Source organism: Stegostoma tigrinum, chromosome 26, assembly GCF_030684315.1.
Source record: "Stegostoma tigrinum isolate sSteTig4 chromosome 26, sSteTig4.hap1, whole genome shotgun sequence".
In the NCBI taxonomy this organism is placed as follows: Eukaryota; Metazoa; Chordata; class Chondrichthyes; order Orectolobiformes; family Stegostomatidae; genus Stegostoma; species Stegostoma tigrinum.
The window spans coordinates 17,455,686-17,470,749 of record NC_081379.1 but is presented as its reverse complement, the minus strand read 5'-3'; the positions used below and the strand labels follow the sequence as shown (position 1 = coordinate 17,470,749).

General features: G+C 39.7%; 1 protein-coding gene across 3 annotated transcripts in view; it reads right to left on the bottom strand.

The window, feature by feature from the left end:
• Positions 1-15,064, bottom strand: part of LOC125464096 (clustered mitochondria protein homolog) — a 75,879-nt gene that overhangs the window by 10,306 nt on the left and 50,509 nt on the right. For all 3 annotated transcript variants that reach the window (XM_059655004.1, XM_059655005.1, XM_059655006.1), the window contains exons 13-19: positions 11,857-11,957; positions 11,099-11,251; positions 9,158-9,220; positions 6,977-7,215; positions 5,144-5,228; positions 1,477-1,630; positions 305-444 (exon numbers count right to left, since the gene is read on the bottom strand). In XM_059655004.1, coding sequence (XP_059510987.1) covers positions 305-444; positions 1,477-1,630; positions 5,144-5,228; positions 6,977-7,215; positions 9,158-9,220; positions 11,099-11,251; positions 11,857-11,957 — 935 coding nt within the window. The remainder of the gene's footprint in view (positions 1-304; positions 445-1,476; positions 1,631-5,143; positions 5,229-6,976; positions 7,216-9,157; positions 9,221-11,098; positions 11,252-11,856; positions 11,958-15,064) is intronic.

Here is a 15,064-nt window from a genome sequence, read left to right as displayed (position 1 = left end):
TTTATTCCCCCATGAGTGATTTGTAATGTATAATGTCCAGACTTAGGATGGTCAGGTGTACAGTGGAAAACTGTTATATTGCAGATTGAGCATGACTTGTAGGGATAAGGCAGTAGATAGAGATTATAACTTAAGACTCCTTGTGAATTTCATGTTCAGATTCCCTTACTGTTAAAAGCTATCCGTGGACCTGGTGAAATTGGAATCTGAAAATATCCTAATATATCCTAATGGTGCGCAATGATGTTTTCTAGCTCTCACAGACACAGTCATCAAGCTCCCCAAATCTGAAATTATTGCTCACCTCACGGATGTTATCCATGATATAATTGACTCGTGCCAGAAGGCTTAAACAACCACAGATGTCAGGGTGCAAGGCTCCATACACATTGTTGAATAGGTTTAAAGATTCAGTGAGCAACTCAATGCCTTCCTTAATGTTTCCTAGGAACATAACATTAACAGTCAAAGCTATACATGAAGTAAGATTTGATGCAGAGGAATAACAATTCACTTCTTTTTCTGCTCAGCATCAACTTCGGACATTAATGAGTACTTGGGCAAAGAGTACCTAGTATCCAGGACCTAAAGTTCATCCAAAATAGATGTCTCTATAAAAAAAGGTTGATAAGGAAACTAGGTGATAGGTCACATTCAACTAGTCCAACTCCCAGGCACATAGTTGACACAAAGCTGTAATTTATTGTGACTTACAAAGCTCAAATGTAAGCATATATCCATAAATCCCTCCAGGCAGGCTCCTAGTTTCTCCTGATTGCACAAGAGGAGGAGGAGCATTGCAAAAGTCAAACAGTAATAACAAAGACGAGAGGGGAAAATGTAAATGTGATCCCTTTTCATAGGACGAGAAGTTTGAACTGGAGAAAGCTATCAGGCTTTTTAAACCAGTGCCTTTTTTACTGACATCAATCCAATCTGTTCACTTTTTCACCATATTCCCTATACAATGGTGAGTCTGTCATCATCAAATCATACATTAGTTTTTCCCTCTAATCCTCTGGTATCTTCTTTTTGAGTATCTTTTCTACTCATTTTGCCTTCCTTTCAAAATCCATGTTGTAGTCACCGGCTACTAAATAGTGCTCTATTCACGTACAATCTGCACCAGACGGGTGTCCGAGTTGGCCTGTGAAACTGGGTTATAAAGACATGGTGATATATTGGGAAAGCTGCATTCTCAGGGCTCATCACAAATTAAATGTAGGGTAAGACTCCCTCTCTTTTAAACATATGCCTAAAATCTCAGCTGCAGAGCCTCCCCTCTTGTTCACTGAATAAAAATGGAACGTCACTATGCTGAGCAATTTCAGGCCTGAATGCACATTCACTGAGATTTAGTTCACCTTATCAAATTTTAACTGAAAGAAATGCCGAGTACTTTTTTTTGAGCTTATTGGTGTCATTCTTATCAATGTCTTAGCCGAACACAGCCACCATCTCCTTAGCATAAGGTACCTTTCTGAATTGTTGTTTGTGCATTCTTATAAACTTGCTCAGCATCTGTTGCCTTCACAATGATATGCTTGATCACAGGGAAGGAGTTGAGAATGTCGTCCTCAGTGAAGGTGGGCTTGTGACGACTGTCAAAATTATATTCTCGCAGAAGAATCTGAGAGAAAGATTCAAGTTATAATGAACATTGTGCAACAAATCTGGTTCCTCAGATAACTCACCACCTGTATTCTGCCTCTTCCACATGATCATTTATTTATGTTAAGTAATTAATTTCAACAAATTGAGTTGACATAAATGCTTTTAGGGGGAGGGTGGCAGTGGGAAGAAATTAAATATTGTTTCTGATCACTATCTAAAGATTTTTACTGGAAAACACATGTTTGTGAAGTTCAAGGATAGGATCAGCATTAAACTGACCTATAAGGATAGGATCAGCATTAAACTGACCTATCAAAGCCATAGAGATAGTAGGAACTGCCGATGTTGGAGAATCTGAGATAACACAGTGTGAAGCTGGATGAACACAGCGGGCCAAGCAGCATCAGAGGAACAGGAAAGCTTGACGTTTCGGGTCGGGACCCTTCTTCAGAAATTTCTGATTTCTGAATAAGGGTCTCGACCCAAAACGCCAAGCTTTCCTGCTCCTCTAATGCTGCTTGGCCCGCTGTGTTCATGCAGCTTCACACCGTTCTATCAAAGCCATGTTCATCCTCACTGTCAAGATACAAAAGAACAACAGAATTAAATGAAGTATCACAAAGTGACTGGTAATGTGATATGAAACTGTAAGAGGAATGTGTCTTCAGTGGAGGAAACCTTGCAGAAAAACTAAAAATTGCAACTGCAGCAGAGTTTTTGAAGAGCCTGCCTGCAGTGTCCACCTTAGAAAACTGATGGAATTCGAGGAATTTGTTCCACCCTAAGGCCTGCAAGTAATTTTTTTTAAAAATGAGACCCACCTTCTTACGGGTATTCCCTTGCTATGCCACACTCAAATCTAGAAAAAAATGTGGAGCCTGCATAGAATTAGCCCAATTAGACAGCGTACTCCTCTTTGCCTATTTGGCTGAAAGTCATCCTAACAGCTGTAATTATTTTTTGCATTTGGAAGATGGGTATAATGGTGACTAGTTTCTATACCACTGACTCGAAGAGAGATGAGATTTCACAGGAGCCAGCAGCTCCTGAATGCTAGAATACGTAATTTAAACTATATGCCAAGACCTAAATGTCAGCATGTCATTCATGCAGTGGGAATGTCACAGCTAGAGAACATTCATCTTTACGAAAATTCACACAGACGTATTTTTAATTTAAATAGTTGGTAGGGATCAGAAGCAGCCATTTAGTTTTTTTTGCCCTTTTCTCAAGTCAGAAACACTGAAGCCAATTGTCTCGACCATCTCTACCCTGATTAACATCTGTTAACTTTTGAAATGATGACCTTTACGCTCAGGTTGAGATCTTCCCAATCTCTCCTCAAACAGGAGACAGCTTCCTGACACATGTGGTGCTAACTGTTTTTTGCGGTCTTTGAAATCACTTACATAGAATCAATTGTGTAAAATTCCATGAGCAATATCTGAGAGGCCAAAAATATTTAACTGAAAACAAAGCTTAATTACTTACTGAGTAAGTGCTGGACAAACAGAGAATACTGAAAGGCCTGGACAGAGTCATAGAATCCCTATAGCATGGAAGCAGGCCATTTGGCCATCATGTCCACACTGATCCTCCAAGAAACATCCTACTCAGGCCCACCCCATCCCTATAACCCTACACTTTCCATGACTAATCCACCTAACCTGCACACCCTGGCCATCATTGGTAATTTAGCAAGGCCAACCTATCTAACCTGCACATCTTTGGACTATGGGAGGAAACTGGAGTACCTAGATCAAACCCACACAGGGAGAATGTGCAAACTCCACACTCATAGTCAATTGAGGGTGGAATTGAACCCAGGTCCCTGGCGCTGTGAGGCAGCAATGCTAGCCACTGAACAACCATGCTGCCCTGAATAGAGATGAAGAAGGTGTTTCTAATAATGAGACTCAGCAATGTAGAAACAACCCATTAGAACTGAGATGAGGAAACTTTTTTTTTCAGCTAGAGGGTGGTTAAACTACAGAACTCATTGCCACAGAGTCCTGTGGAGGCCAAGTCTCCATTTAAGATAAACAGTTTCTTGATTAGTACGGGTCAAGGGTTATGGGGTGAAGGCAAGAGATTGGGGATGAGTAGCATATCAGCCACGATTGAATGGTGGAGCCGATTTGATAGGTTGAACGACGTAATTCTGCTCTTATCTCTTACAGTCTTATTCCATTAAATGAAGCACAGGTGTGTGTCATTTACAATCAGTGAAACTTTGATCATACTCCTGTGAGGTCCTTTGGAGTAGTTTGGTATGTTAAAGATACTATGTAAGTAAAAGTCTTTTTAAAAAAATCAGAGCTGGGACTCTTGCATACCACTTACTTCTAATCAAATCCAGGCGTGTGACAAATTTTGAGATTCCGAAAATACTTCTAGCTGCAACTAAGAAATTTTAGATCATGTAAGCAGGCTTTAATTGTACATCAGTAAACTGGAATCCAGCTAACTAAATATCTCCATGTGAGTATACTTTATCTGTTTTTTTACCTCATATTGCTCTCCCTTTATGTCTCACATGAGGAGTGTAACTTGTATTCATTAAGCAAAAGGAGGCTGAAAACATGTGCTGTCTGCAGAGGAAGAGGAGATTACAGTGCTTTCACAAGCAGCAACGACAGATGGCTGTCATGCCAGGGGGGCATTCTCAGTTCATAAGCCCAGACAACAGAGTTGAAAGAAAATGACAGATGAGTGTTCCCACAGTATTGATCTCAATCAGTATCTGTGCAAGGACACAGACACAAGACACAATGTGCAATGAATTGAAGTGGGAACAGGCTAATTTTTCTCCTCCCTAACCTCTTCATTTAGCATTGCCACGAATTCCAATGATAGGATCAGCCATGACTCTACTGGCAGCAATCTTACTCGAGTAGAAGGTTGTATGTTGAATATAAGAACACAGGCCATCACTCCAGTGTAGTACTGAGGGACTGCTCCTTTGTTAAAGTGCTGTTCTTTTTGAAATTAATACTAAATCAAAGATATATCTCACATAAAAGATGCTAAGACACTGTTTCAAAGAAGAGCAGGAGCATGATTATTAACATTATAGTCAATATTGATCCCTGTGATACATGATCACAGTGCTGTTAGTGAGACATTAATCTGTTCAAATGGCTGCTACAGTTTCTATATCACAACAGTGACTACATTTCAAAATATTTTATAGGCTGTTAAACGATTTGGGCTGTCCTAAGGTCATTAGATGCTATATAAATGCAGAAATTTATTCATTCAGCCAAAACAACACAAATCAGACTTCTCTGATCTTCCCTGGCTCAATCCTGTAACAACATGGTGCACGTAAGCCAATCAGAATTTAGTCCTCAAAGTATTATCCATTTTTATCTTTTCTCATGTTTTGCTCAGCAACCTCATCGATATTTACTGAAATACTGTGTGATGAACTTATAGGACAATACTGAGTGTTTCATACAAATGGAGAAGACATACAATGACAGGTAACATAAATACTTCACACTTATAGTAGCAGGATTGGCAGTACCTGAATTCCAGCTTTTAAGCAGAACTCACGCAGCAGGGATACCTTGTGCAAACCAAACTGTTCCACCGCCTGATCAATCCCATCACTGGAACATAACAATCGCATAAACATCAGCTAACAGTAAGGAAGTGAACCTGGAGGGTTCTGTCAACAAATCCATTTTGTGGTACTTTAGCAAATGCCTTTTTGATTTCCATGTACACCACAATCACTTTACCCTATCATCATCTCTTTTAAGTCATCATAACATTCAATCAAATTACTAAAATAAAATTTGCCTTTAACCAATGTGTTGCCTTTCCTTAATTAATCTGCACTTGTCCAAGTGATTTTAATTTTTTCTATGATTATTGTTTCTAAAAGCTAGGGCTCTTGTGGCACAGTGGAATTTATCCACCCACAGTGGTACCGCAGAGTGAGGAGACACAGGTTCAAGTCACACCTGGTCCAGGGGAATGTCAGAGCCTCTCTGAATAAATTAAATAATTTCATCTTTAAAAGTTTTCCTGCCAACAAGGTTAAATTGACTGGCCTGTAGTTGCTGAGATTATCCTTACACTTGGGGAAGCACATATCTGAGGAGGGCTAGAGGCATATGAACAGTACCTCTTCAATCTCCACCCTTATTTCTCTAAGCATCCTTCGGTGCATCCCAATTGTTTCTTGTGACTCCCAAATTTAAATACATCATCCATCTAAATATTTCTTGTCCATCAATTTTAGCCCACCAAGTATTTCAACTACTTCTCTGTCACTAAGACTTTGGCAGCATCTTTCTTCATGGTAATGACCAATGCAAAGTACTCAATTCAGCAATGTTCCCTCTTTCCATTTTGATCACCTCTTCTGACTCACTTTCTTTAATCATTTATATAATTATCGGAGACTCTTTGGATTCCCTGCTATGTTAGCTGACAATCATTTTTCTTATCTTCTCTTTGCCTCTAATAATATTTTTTTACATCAAACCAATCTGACATCGGTGCTGTGCTCCCTTTTTCTGTTTGCATTATGCTTTTGATTTCTTCCATCATCCAGAGAGCTTTGGCTTTGTCACCTTTGCTTATCCATCAGGGGAATGTAAACAGTTGTCCCCAAACTCTGTCTTTCTTTTAAAAAAGGCAGCGCATTGTTATGTTAACAGCTTTGTCAATGTTCGATTCCAATTTACCTGCGATAGATCTGTTCTCATCCCAATGAAATTATCTCTCCCCAAATTTAGTGTTTTTCCTTTGATCTGTCTTTTCACAAGATATGATACTATGACCACTGTTCCCTCAATTCCCCAGTAGATACTTGATCCACCTAAATCCCCAATACCAGACCCAGCAACATCTCCTCTCTCACTGGGCTTGAAACTGGGCTCAAGAATATTTGCCTCAAGAATATTTGCCACAATGAATGGAAGTACTCCAGGACGCCTCATCCTCGCGAATCACATTCAAGTGTCCTACAGGTAAAAGAGACGTTTGTATTACTGATTTACCTCAAACCAAGGAAATGTTTATCCACCTACTCTGAAGTTAAAAACCAGCACATCTTCAAAACCAGGGAATGGCAAGATGCTCATGATCATATAGCTTGGCTCTCATTCTTCAGAAAACCTTCAGGATCCATGTTGCGCTAAATTCTCTGCCTGTGCCCTCCAGAGTGAACAAGTAGACTTCCCTGATGTGAAGCAAAAGCAACTGCACTCTACATATTAAAGTATCATATCAGACAAGGTTATGAATAAGTTACAGCAAGAATTTCTTCACCTCTAACAATGGATGATACAGAAAGGGACTGAGAAATAAATGTTCGAACATGCTAAACACCAGTGTAGTTACCTACCAAGCCAAGGCATAGCCAAAGCTTTCATTAGCTTCATTGTTAATCTGTTTCCACAGCTCAGTCGGAGTCAGATTAGCCCACGCTGTGTCATTTCCAGGTATCCGCATCTTTCTCTTATTCTTTTTCCTGCGTGACACAAGTTCATCTGGAAGCAGGTGTGCAACAGGATTGGGGTAGGAGCTCAGAAAGCAGTTCAGAAAGTGACTGATGGCAGATGAGCATGCTGATATCTCCACAACCTGGGAGAAAAAATAATAAGAATAAAAAATAAAAATATGAATTGCATAAAAATAAATCAGAGCTGAAGACCCCGTGAAAGTTACAAAGCAAGATGTATCCCTTTATATATCTACATCTTAACATTGTATTCTTTCTTAACATCCTTTCTTACTTTCAAATAAACTCCTCAAAGTGATGACACCAATGAGTAATAAGGCTCGGATTAAGCCCACTGGTCCATAAAAGCTAGTGTGCATTGGTGAGAGGAGGGAAAACATGACATAAACTGTACAAAACATTGAGCTGTAAGTCACGTAATCCTACCAGCTTCCAGAAACCAGTCAAATGAAGCATCTCACACTTTTATATTGTTGCCTTCCTTTCTATGGCTATCCCTACTTTCTTTTCAAATTCTTTGGGTCACCAACCAGACTTACATGAGGAGGTGAAAGGATGCCTAACCTGCCAGGTTGAATTGTTGACAGATTGTCTACACCAGGAGGTGACTATCCCTTTGGTGAAGTGTTGCCCCAATGTGTCATGATTGAAACTTCAAATCCAGTGGTCTCAATCCGTGGCCCATCATTCTGGGTTACTGCATTGATCTTACTGTATTGATGCTTCTCAAGAGCATTTTAGGGAAATGTTATTTTTCTGCTTCACAAATATCTATTCCATCTTCCTCCCACCACCAGTTATCGAACCAACATTGTTAAAGCATGTGTTGATAGAGGATCCTGATAGCAGACATTGAAAACACGATTTACATTTGAACGTCAGCCACATGCTGTAGAGGCGGGGCTGTTGTAAGGGGGAATCCCAAAAGAACAGATTTTATTATGTATGTCCCATAGAAGTTAGCCGTAACAGTTTCTTTGAATTGTTTCCAGTGCCGTTCCCATCACAAGCAGGACAGGAAATAGTAAAGGGGGATGAGGGGGAGATATCTGTTGTCCGACGATGCAGTGGCTTGCAGACAGACGATCTAGGTTGGGTGGTTTACTGGCTAGTTTGTAAACTCAAAGGAATGGCTATGAGTTCAGGAGCAGTATTGTAAAGGCATTATAAATCATTTCCCTGATTTACCCATATCACCTTCTTCCAGCTACCAGTTTCCCCAAAGCTTGGGACACCTAATCGCCTGAGGTTAGGGATGGAATGACTCAAAATGAAGGTGGACAGCCCCATTAAAAACTTTAAGTGACTAACTCATGTCCTGTGAATGGATTCACTGCTTGCACTACCTGCCCAGCCTCCACCACCTTCACACCCCCAACCACCCACATACCCCCAACCCAATCCAATCTGTTATAACTAGAAATAGGCAGAATAACTTTCAGACTAATCTTGACATCAGCAAAAACACACTAGCTTCTGGGAGCTACAAATCAGCTCAATAATTTACTGCAAATATTTTCCCAGTGCAACGGACGAAATAAGGGACTGAAATCGAAGCCCCATATTTCACCTGAGCACAGGTTTAATTACACAGCCAACGAAACATTAGCCAGCAACATGCAGAGTCAGGAAACAGATTGAGAGAAGAACCTGACTGTCTTCTCAAAAGCAGCCAAATGCATGATACTCTCTTACATTTGTTTTAGGTGCCTTGAATTTTCCTGCTTCCTCTCTGAAGATGATGCCACATGTTCAGAAAACAGTTCAAGTTTTGTGAAGGCCACTAATCAGTGCCTGATTCTTTCCCCAAACATGCAGTATTTATTAATGGATAGCAACAAGGAGGAACGATGAAGGCAATTTTCCCTCTCACTAATTCAACAGACACCAAAGGCAACTTTAACACTGCTGCTGAACTAACTGACCGAGACCAGCTACACCGCACAGAAGATTAAATGAGCCATGGACTTTCCTGTTCTTTTGGGAAGCATATGAAGAATGTGTTACACTCACTCTCCCTCCAAACCATAGCAATTTGCTGCATTCTATGAATAATAAGATTACCTGTAGGTAGAGAACTATAATGTGCTTTGCTGCCCGAGTAATGATTTCGCTGATTAACAGTCTCTGTAAGAAATACAAACATTTAATCTTACATGGTGACCAGCTATTGAAGGTCCAGAATTACAACAAATTCAACTCTAGTGTTAAATGGTAAATGATGGTAAATGTTATTTCAGGTATCAATCTTTTTTGAGGGACATGGTTAAATCCCAAATAGATGCACAAGTTTATTGTTCATTGAACAAAATCGGAAGAGAGAGCCATTTGACCCTTCGAGCCTGCTTCACCGTTATATAAGACCATGGCTTATCTGCTTAGGGTCTCCAGTTTCACCCCAGAACTTGAGTCCCTTTTCTACCCAACTCGGCCTTCAATAAAGTTAAATGACACAGCCTTTACTATCGTCTGTCAAAGAGAATGACGCTCTGAGAGAAATAATACAAAACTACCTTCTTAAAAAGGGGAAATATCTTACTCTTTAACTACATCCATTAGTTTTAAAGCCCCCACAGAGAGGAAGCACTTTCCAAGTAAAATTCCAGGAACAGGAGCAGAAATCATGGGCTTCAGTGTTGTTTCTTGCCCGACCCTGGCCCTGAGCATAGGACCCCTGCCTTCAATGCCAGCACATTGGCTCCCTGAGAGTGCTGGGCTTCAGTTTGAGCCCTGATGTACCACCCAGTCCTGGATCATTAAAAAGGCTGATACCATTGAATTATACCACTACATACTAATTACAAAGACCACAAGCTGGTGGCTAGTTCCTTGTTCTACAGATTATATGTTTCCCGCAAAGAAATCTATCATGCATCCACTCTACATCTTTATGTATACAAATTCATAACCTGTAAGTTCCACTGTTTCTGATTTCGTTTCTCTCCACTTCTAACTGTGATGACTTGTGCTGGAGTTATATAGGGTTGGGCTTTCCTAACACATTGGCCGTTAGAGGGCTGGCAAACTGATGGAAGCTGATGTGCACAGTGGTATAGAGGCTTGGAGGCTCAGCTATCTATCTAGCTAAGCCAAATAAATGACTGATTACAGGCTGCTGCCCACCTCTGTGAACATTTTGCCCCTGCCAGGCAAGCCAGTCCCTGCCTCCAAAGGACACTGGGTGAAACCTGGGCATTTCAGAGTGCATGGAAGAGCCTCCCTAACAGCAGTGACCACCTTTACATCAAGTTTTTAACTGATGCTCTCCGAGCACACCTCGTCTTATCACCATCTATTGCTACTGTATATTTGCTAGGCCCACATTTCCTCTGAAGACCTACTAGATCCTCAAGAGTATCTTATCATTGAAAGTGTCCTCTACCTGGACCCTGCAGCGTCTGCAGTGATAACCATCAATGGGGGTGCTGCTAAATTGTAGTTCTTGAGGCAGCCTGCCATTCTGAACTGAACAGTGGCTCAGGGAATAGCCAGTTAATTGACAGCAACTAGCAATAAGCTGCCCTTGGTTCCACCTCCCACTGAAGTTAGCAGGGCAGGGAGATGCCTCCTGCTTTTGGCCTGGATGGCAGCACTTGCCAATAAAGGGAAATCCTTAGCTCACAGTTTCAACAAGCACCAGCCACCCTTTCATGCTGTGCCCCAGTGGCTTTTCTCACATTTATTATCATATAGGGTTGTATCAGCTTAACCCGGTACAGTCTACACACGTACTCTCACAGGTATACAGAGGCTGATTTGCTGCCAGTTGAGATCAGCTCAATTATTAGCACAGGCCATGGATGAAAGCTGGAATTCCTTTGTTTCTATGGCTCAGTTCTATACTAAGCAATAATATTATGAATTGAGCCATTGGGCCAGCCCGTCAAGTGCAAACCCAGAGACTATCAAATAAGTATTAGGACTTCTTTAAGGCAATACATATGCATACAGTTTGGTGATCAGAGCCCCTCCAGATAGCAATCTCTCCATTAGCTGAATACATACAGAAATATGTTCCAGATACTGTTTGTCTTCTGCCTGGCTTATCAGCTGTGCTATTTTACCAATGTATCGAATATTAATTCCACATTTATGCAAGCCATCTGTCAATGTTCTACCATCAATAGGCACAGTGACATGATTCACACAGTCTTTGATCTGAAAAACAAAAATAAGATGGAAAGGAAGTTCAGACTTTATGCCAGACACCATTTAATAGATATTTTCTTCTAACAGCCATGCCTCCTCCATAATACCTCCTCCATAACTAGTTAATGACAAACAACAGCTGTGAAAACATTCCATCCAAAAGTGCTCATTTGTTTCCATATTTGAGAGGCCTGAGGTTTACAATCAGAAATATCTATTCTAATTCCATTTTCTTGCTTTCCCCATCATACTAATGTTTCTTTAAGTGTTTATCCAATTTTTCCTTAATCATCATCTTTAAATCAGTTCAGTAGCTATTTGTGGTAAGACATTCCATGCCATAATATAATTTTACAAGACAGCATTCCTTTTAACTTCTCCCTCTGCTATTAATGTGTGTGAGATCCTGGTGACCAAATCACCAGTTGATCGAATTTCTGTCATTGACCCTTCCACAACTCCAAACATTTAAAGTAATTTTCCCACAACCTTTCACACTCTTAAAACATATAGCCTTATTGTTTTTAATATGTCTGTTGTGATGTTATTATATACACATTTCAAATCTAATTCCTGTAAATTGATATTTGCTGTTTATCATAGAAGTCACTTACAAAACTGGGAATTTGTACAGTCAAAAGGAAAGCTGCAATTTCCTTCATCAATCGCTTCTGAAGTTGCAGAGCCTCTTGTTCAGATTCATGAAATCTTACAACTGCAACAAAAATTCAATTCTGATTTACAAAAAGACCACTGCATCTTGGCAGAGAAGGTGCTATACAATAAACCAAGTGATTAAAACACAATTCCAAGCATATAATGTGCAATATACTCAATTATTTGCAATGCATTCACAGTAAGTCAACTATGTACAATGCATTTATGATGAGCCAAATTATCTATTTATGATCATGGATCATACAACTGAATGGTAAACCAGCTTAATGAGGGAGTTCTATAATGGTGCCAATGATGAGTTATACCTTGCAATGTTAATGCCAAATATTGCACTTCCTTCAATCTATTTGCATTTGAGAAGATAGTGATAATATCAATTGCTTTGAAGGTAAATGGCACAGTGGTTGTATTTGCGAACCCTGTATTGCACTATACAGTCACTTCAGGACCCACATTGGAATGGAAGAAAGTCAAACAGACGTTAAGATTCAATATAAGAGGATGAAATGTCTCTACCCCCCATTTCCTAAATAAAAAAGCATCTTTTACAAACTGACATCTACGTTTGTCTGTGCAAACACAGTAATATCACATTTCATGAAATGAATAAAATAGAACCAAGTAATATTTATCAACCACTTCTTGAAAGCTCAGACATCATAAAGTGGACAACTATTTTGGCAGAATATTGTGCTTGATGGTTCCAAAGATGTTAGCATGTCACTTGCTCTTTATAATGAATGGTATATTTTAACATATACAGGAGTGACAAGGTTGTGCACAAGGTTTACTGGGTTTTCCTAACTGCTTACTGGAAAAGTACAGACCAATTTGATCTTGAGCTAAGTAGAAAAAAATTAATATTTTAGCTAATCTACTTGCTATCCAATGAGAACATTGTCTGTAGACATGAGACACATGGTTGTTTACACCACTGAGCCCTACCACTTCTCTTGAGCCCGCTACTACCTCTCTGTTGTCAGATTGTTTGGATCAGACATTTCTTTATTCTGTTAAACATTGAAGAGAAAGGTTACAGTTCCTAGCCTGCTTGTAATAACTCCAACACAGACTGAGTCACATTGGGGTTCTATTTGATTCTGAGCTTCTGGTTCCATTTCACGCCATCATAAAAACTGCCTTCTTCAATCGCTGCAGGAATACTGCATCCTTCATGACCCCTGTTGAAAATCTTATCCAGTGTCAGCTATGCTCATACTTTGGTTTGCACAAATCTCATTGCTCCTACTCTATCCAACGTCAAGTTCCACTTGCACATGCCTTGTCTTTGAAACTTCCCAACTTTTTCTTTCAAGGCCTACAAACTTATTCCCTTCCCATCAACTTTATGCAAGGTATCTCATCAAATTTTACCATTTCCTTAGAAATATGTCAATTTAATCTAGTTGTATTTTTCGTTTAATCCTCATGTGAAAGATACCAGCAAGCCACATGCATTGCCCACCTTTCATTGTACTCCCCTGACAACTACATAGTTTGTCTGATCCCTTCGGGGAGTTAAATGTTAACTACATAATGTGGGATCAGAGTCACATCGAGTTGAGATTCAAAAAGAGTCACAAGTGTTCATCCCAAAATTATAATAAATTGATCTATTACACCAGCTTTCAAAGTGCAAACTTTCAAAATGCCAGATTTATTGAACTCTTGAAACTTTTAAAATGACAAATTGAGTTTTGGTTACCAACAAATATGCCACTTATGCACTGTCCCCATATAATTATGAAACTGGCTCGAATTGGACCCATTCCTTCTGGTTTGCAAAAAGTGTCATGTTCACTGATAAGAACATAAATAACAGAGAGGACACTATTTCCGCCTATTAATGCTTTAGTTTGGTCCAAGAATCTACATAAACAGGGTCTGCCTAAACATTTGATCTAAACTTAGAACACACAACATAGAACAGTACAGCACAGTACAGGCCCTTCGGCCCAAGATGTCGTGCCAAACTATTACCCTAATCCTAAGGCCTATCTAACCTCCACCCCTACCTTACACTATCGTCAAATTTAATTAATTTATCATTAAATCTTTGAAGATTCAGTCACATCTCTACACCATAAAATTTTAAGTTTATTCCAAGAACAGAACAAACCAACAAGAAAAGCAGGCAATTTGTAAGCGAGTATGAAATGCAAAGGAAACTAGGGCTAACAAATAGTAAACAAAAGGACTTTGGAGGTTCTCAAAAAGATTTACTTCGAAAGATAAATACTGCATATGAGCTGAGGATGCAGACAGACAGTTGAAAATATCACTGTCATGCAAACAAGGTTTAAAGGACAGTACAGATAGCAGCTCAATGTTATCAGTTACAGACCTTACACACAAGATAGAGAAGAGGTTTGAAAGAAAAGACAGTTGCAGTATTAAGGAAACATTTACAAGGCGAGAAAAGAAAAAGACCTCCAAGTATAAGAAGTCTTCCACACTCTGAGGGCATTCCAAAGCACTCTGCCACCAATGAAGTGCTTTTGAAGTGTAGGCTCTATTTTAAATACAGGAAATGCGGTAGCCAGTTTGTGTATTAGCAAATTCCCACAACAGCATTTTAACAATGACTAGATAATCTGTTTTCGTGCCATTGATTGAGACCAGGTTACTAGGAATAATTCCTCATTGTTTTTCAAAATAGTGCCAAAGGTTCTTTTACATTCACCTGACAGCACAGGTGAAACCATCACTTAATCTGTCAGCAGTGTGACAGTACTGTACTTCCTCAGTACTGTATTGCAAATTTCAGAGTTAAACCCTTACAAAAAATACAAAGGTTATCAGACAGTAAGGCATATCTGATGTAGGTTACATAGATTTCAGCAAGGATTTTGATATGGTCCTATTTGGCTGTTTGGTCAGAAAAGTAAAAGCCCAAAGAATCCAAGGGAAAATAGTAGGGGATAAAAAGCAAGGCAAAATACTGCAGATACTGGAAATTTGAAACAAACACAGAGAAAGCTGGACCAACTCAGTGGGCCTGTCTGCTTTTGTGAAGAGAGAACCACCATTAACCTTTCGAGTCTTCTTCAGACTTGAAATATTAACACTGTTTCTCTCTCTCCAGAAGATAAAGGGTAATGGGTTCTTGGTGCTTTGCAATCGAAAGACTTTCCAGTGGGGTTC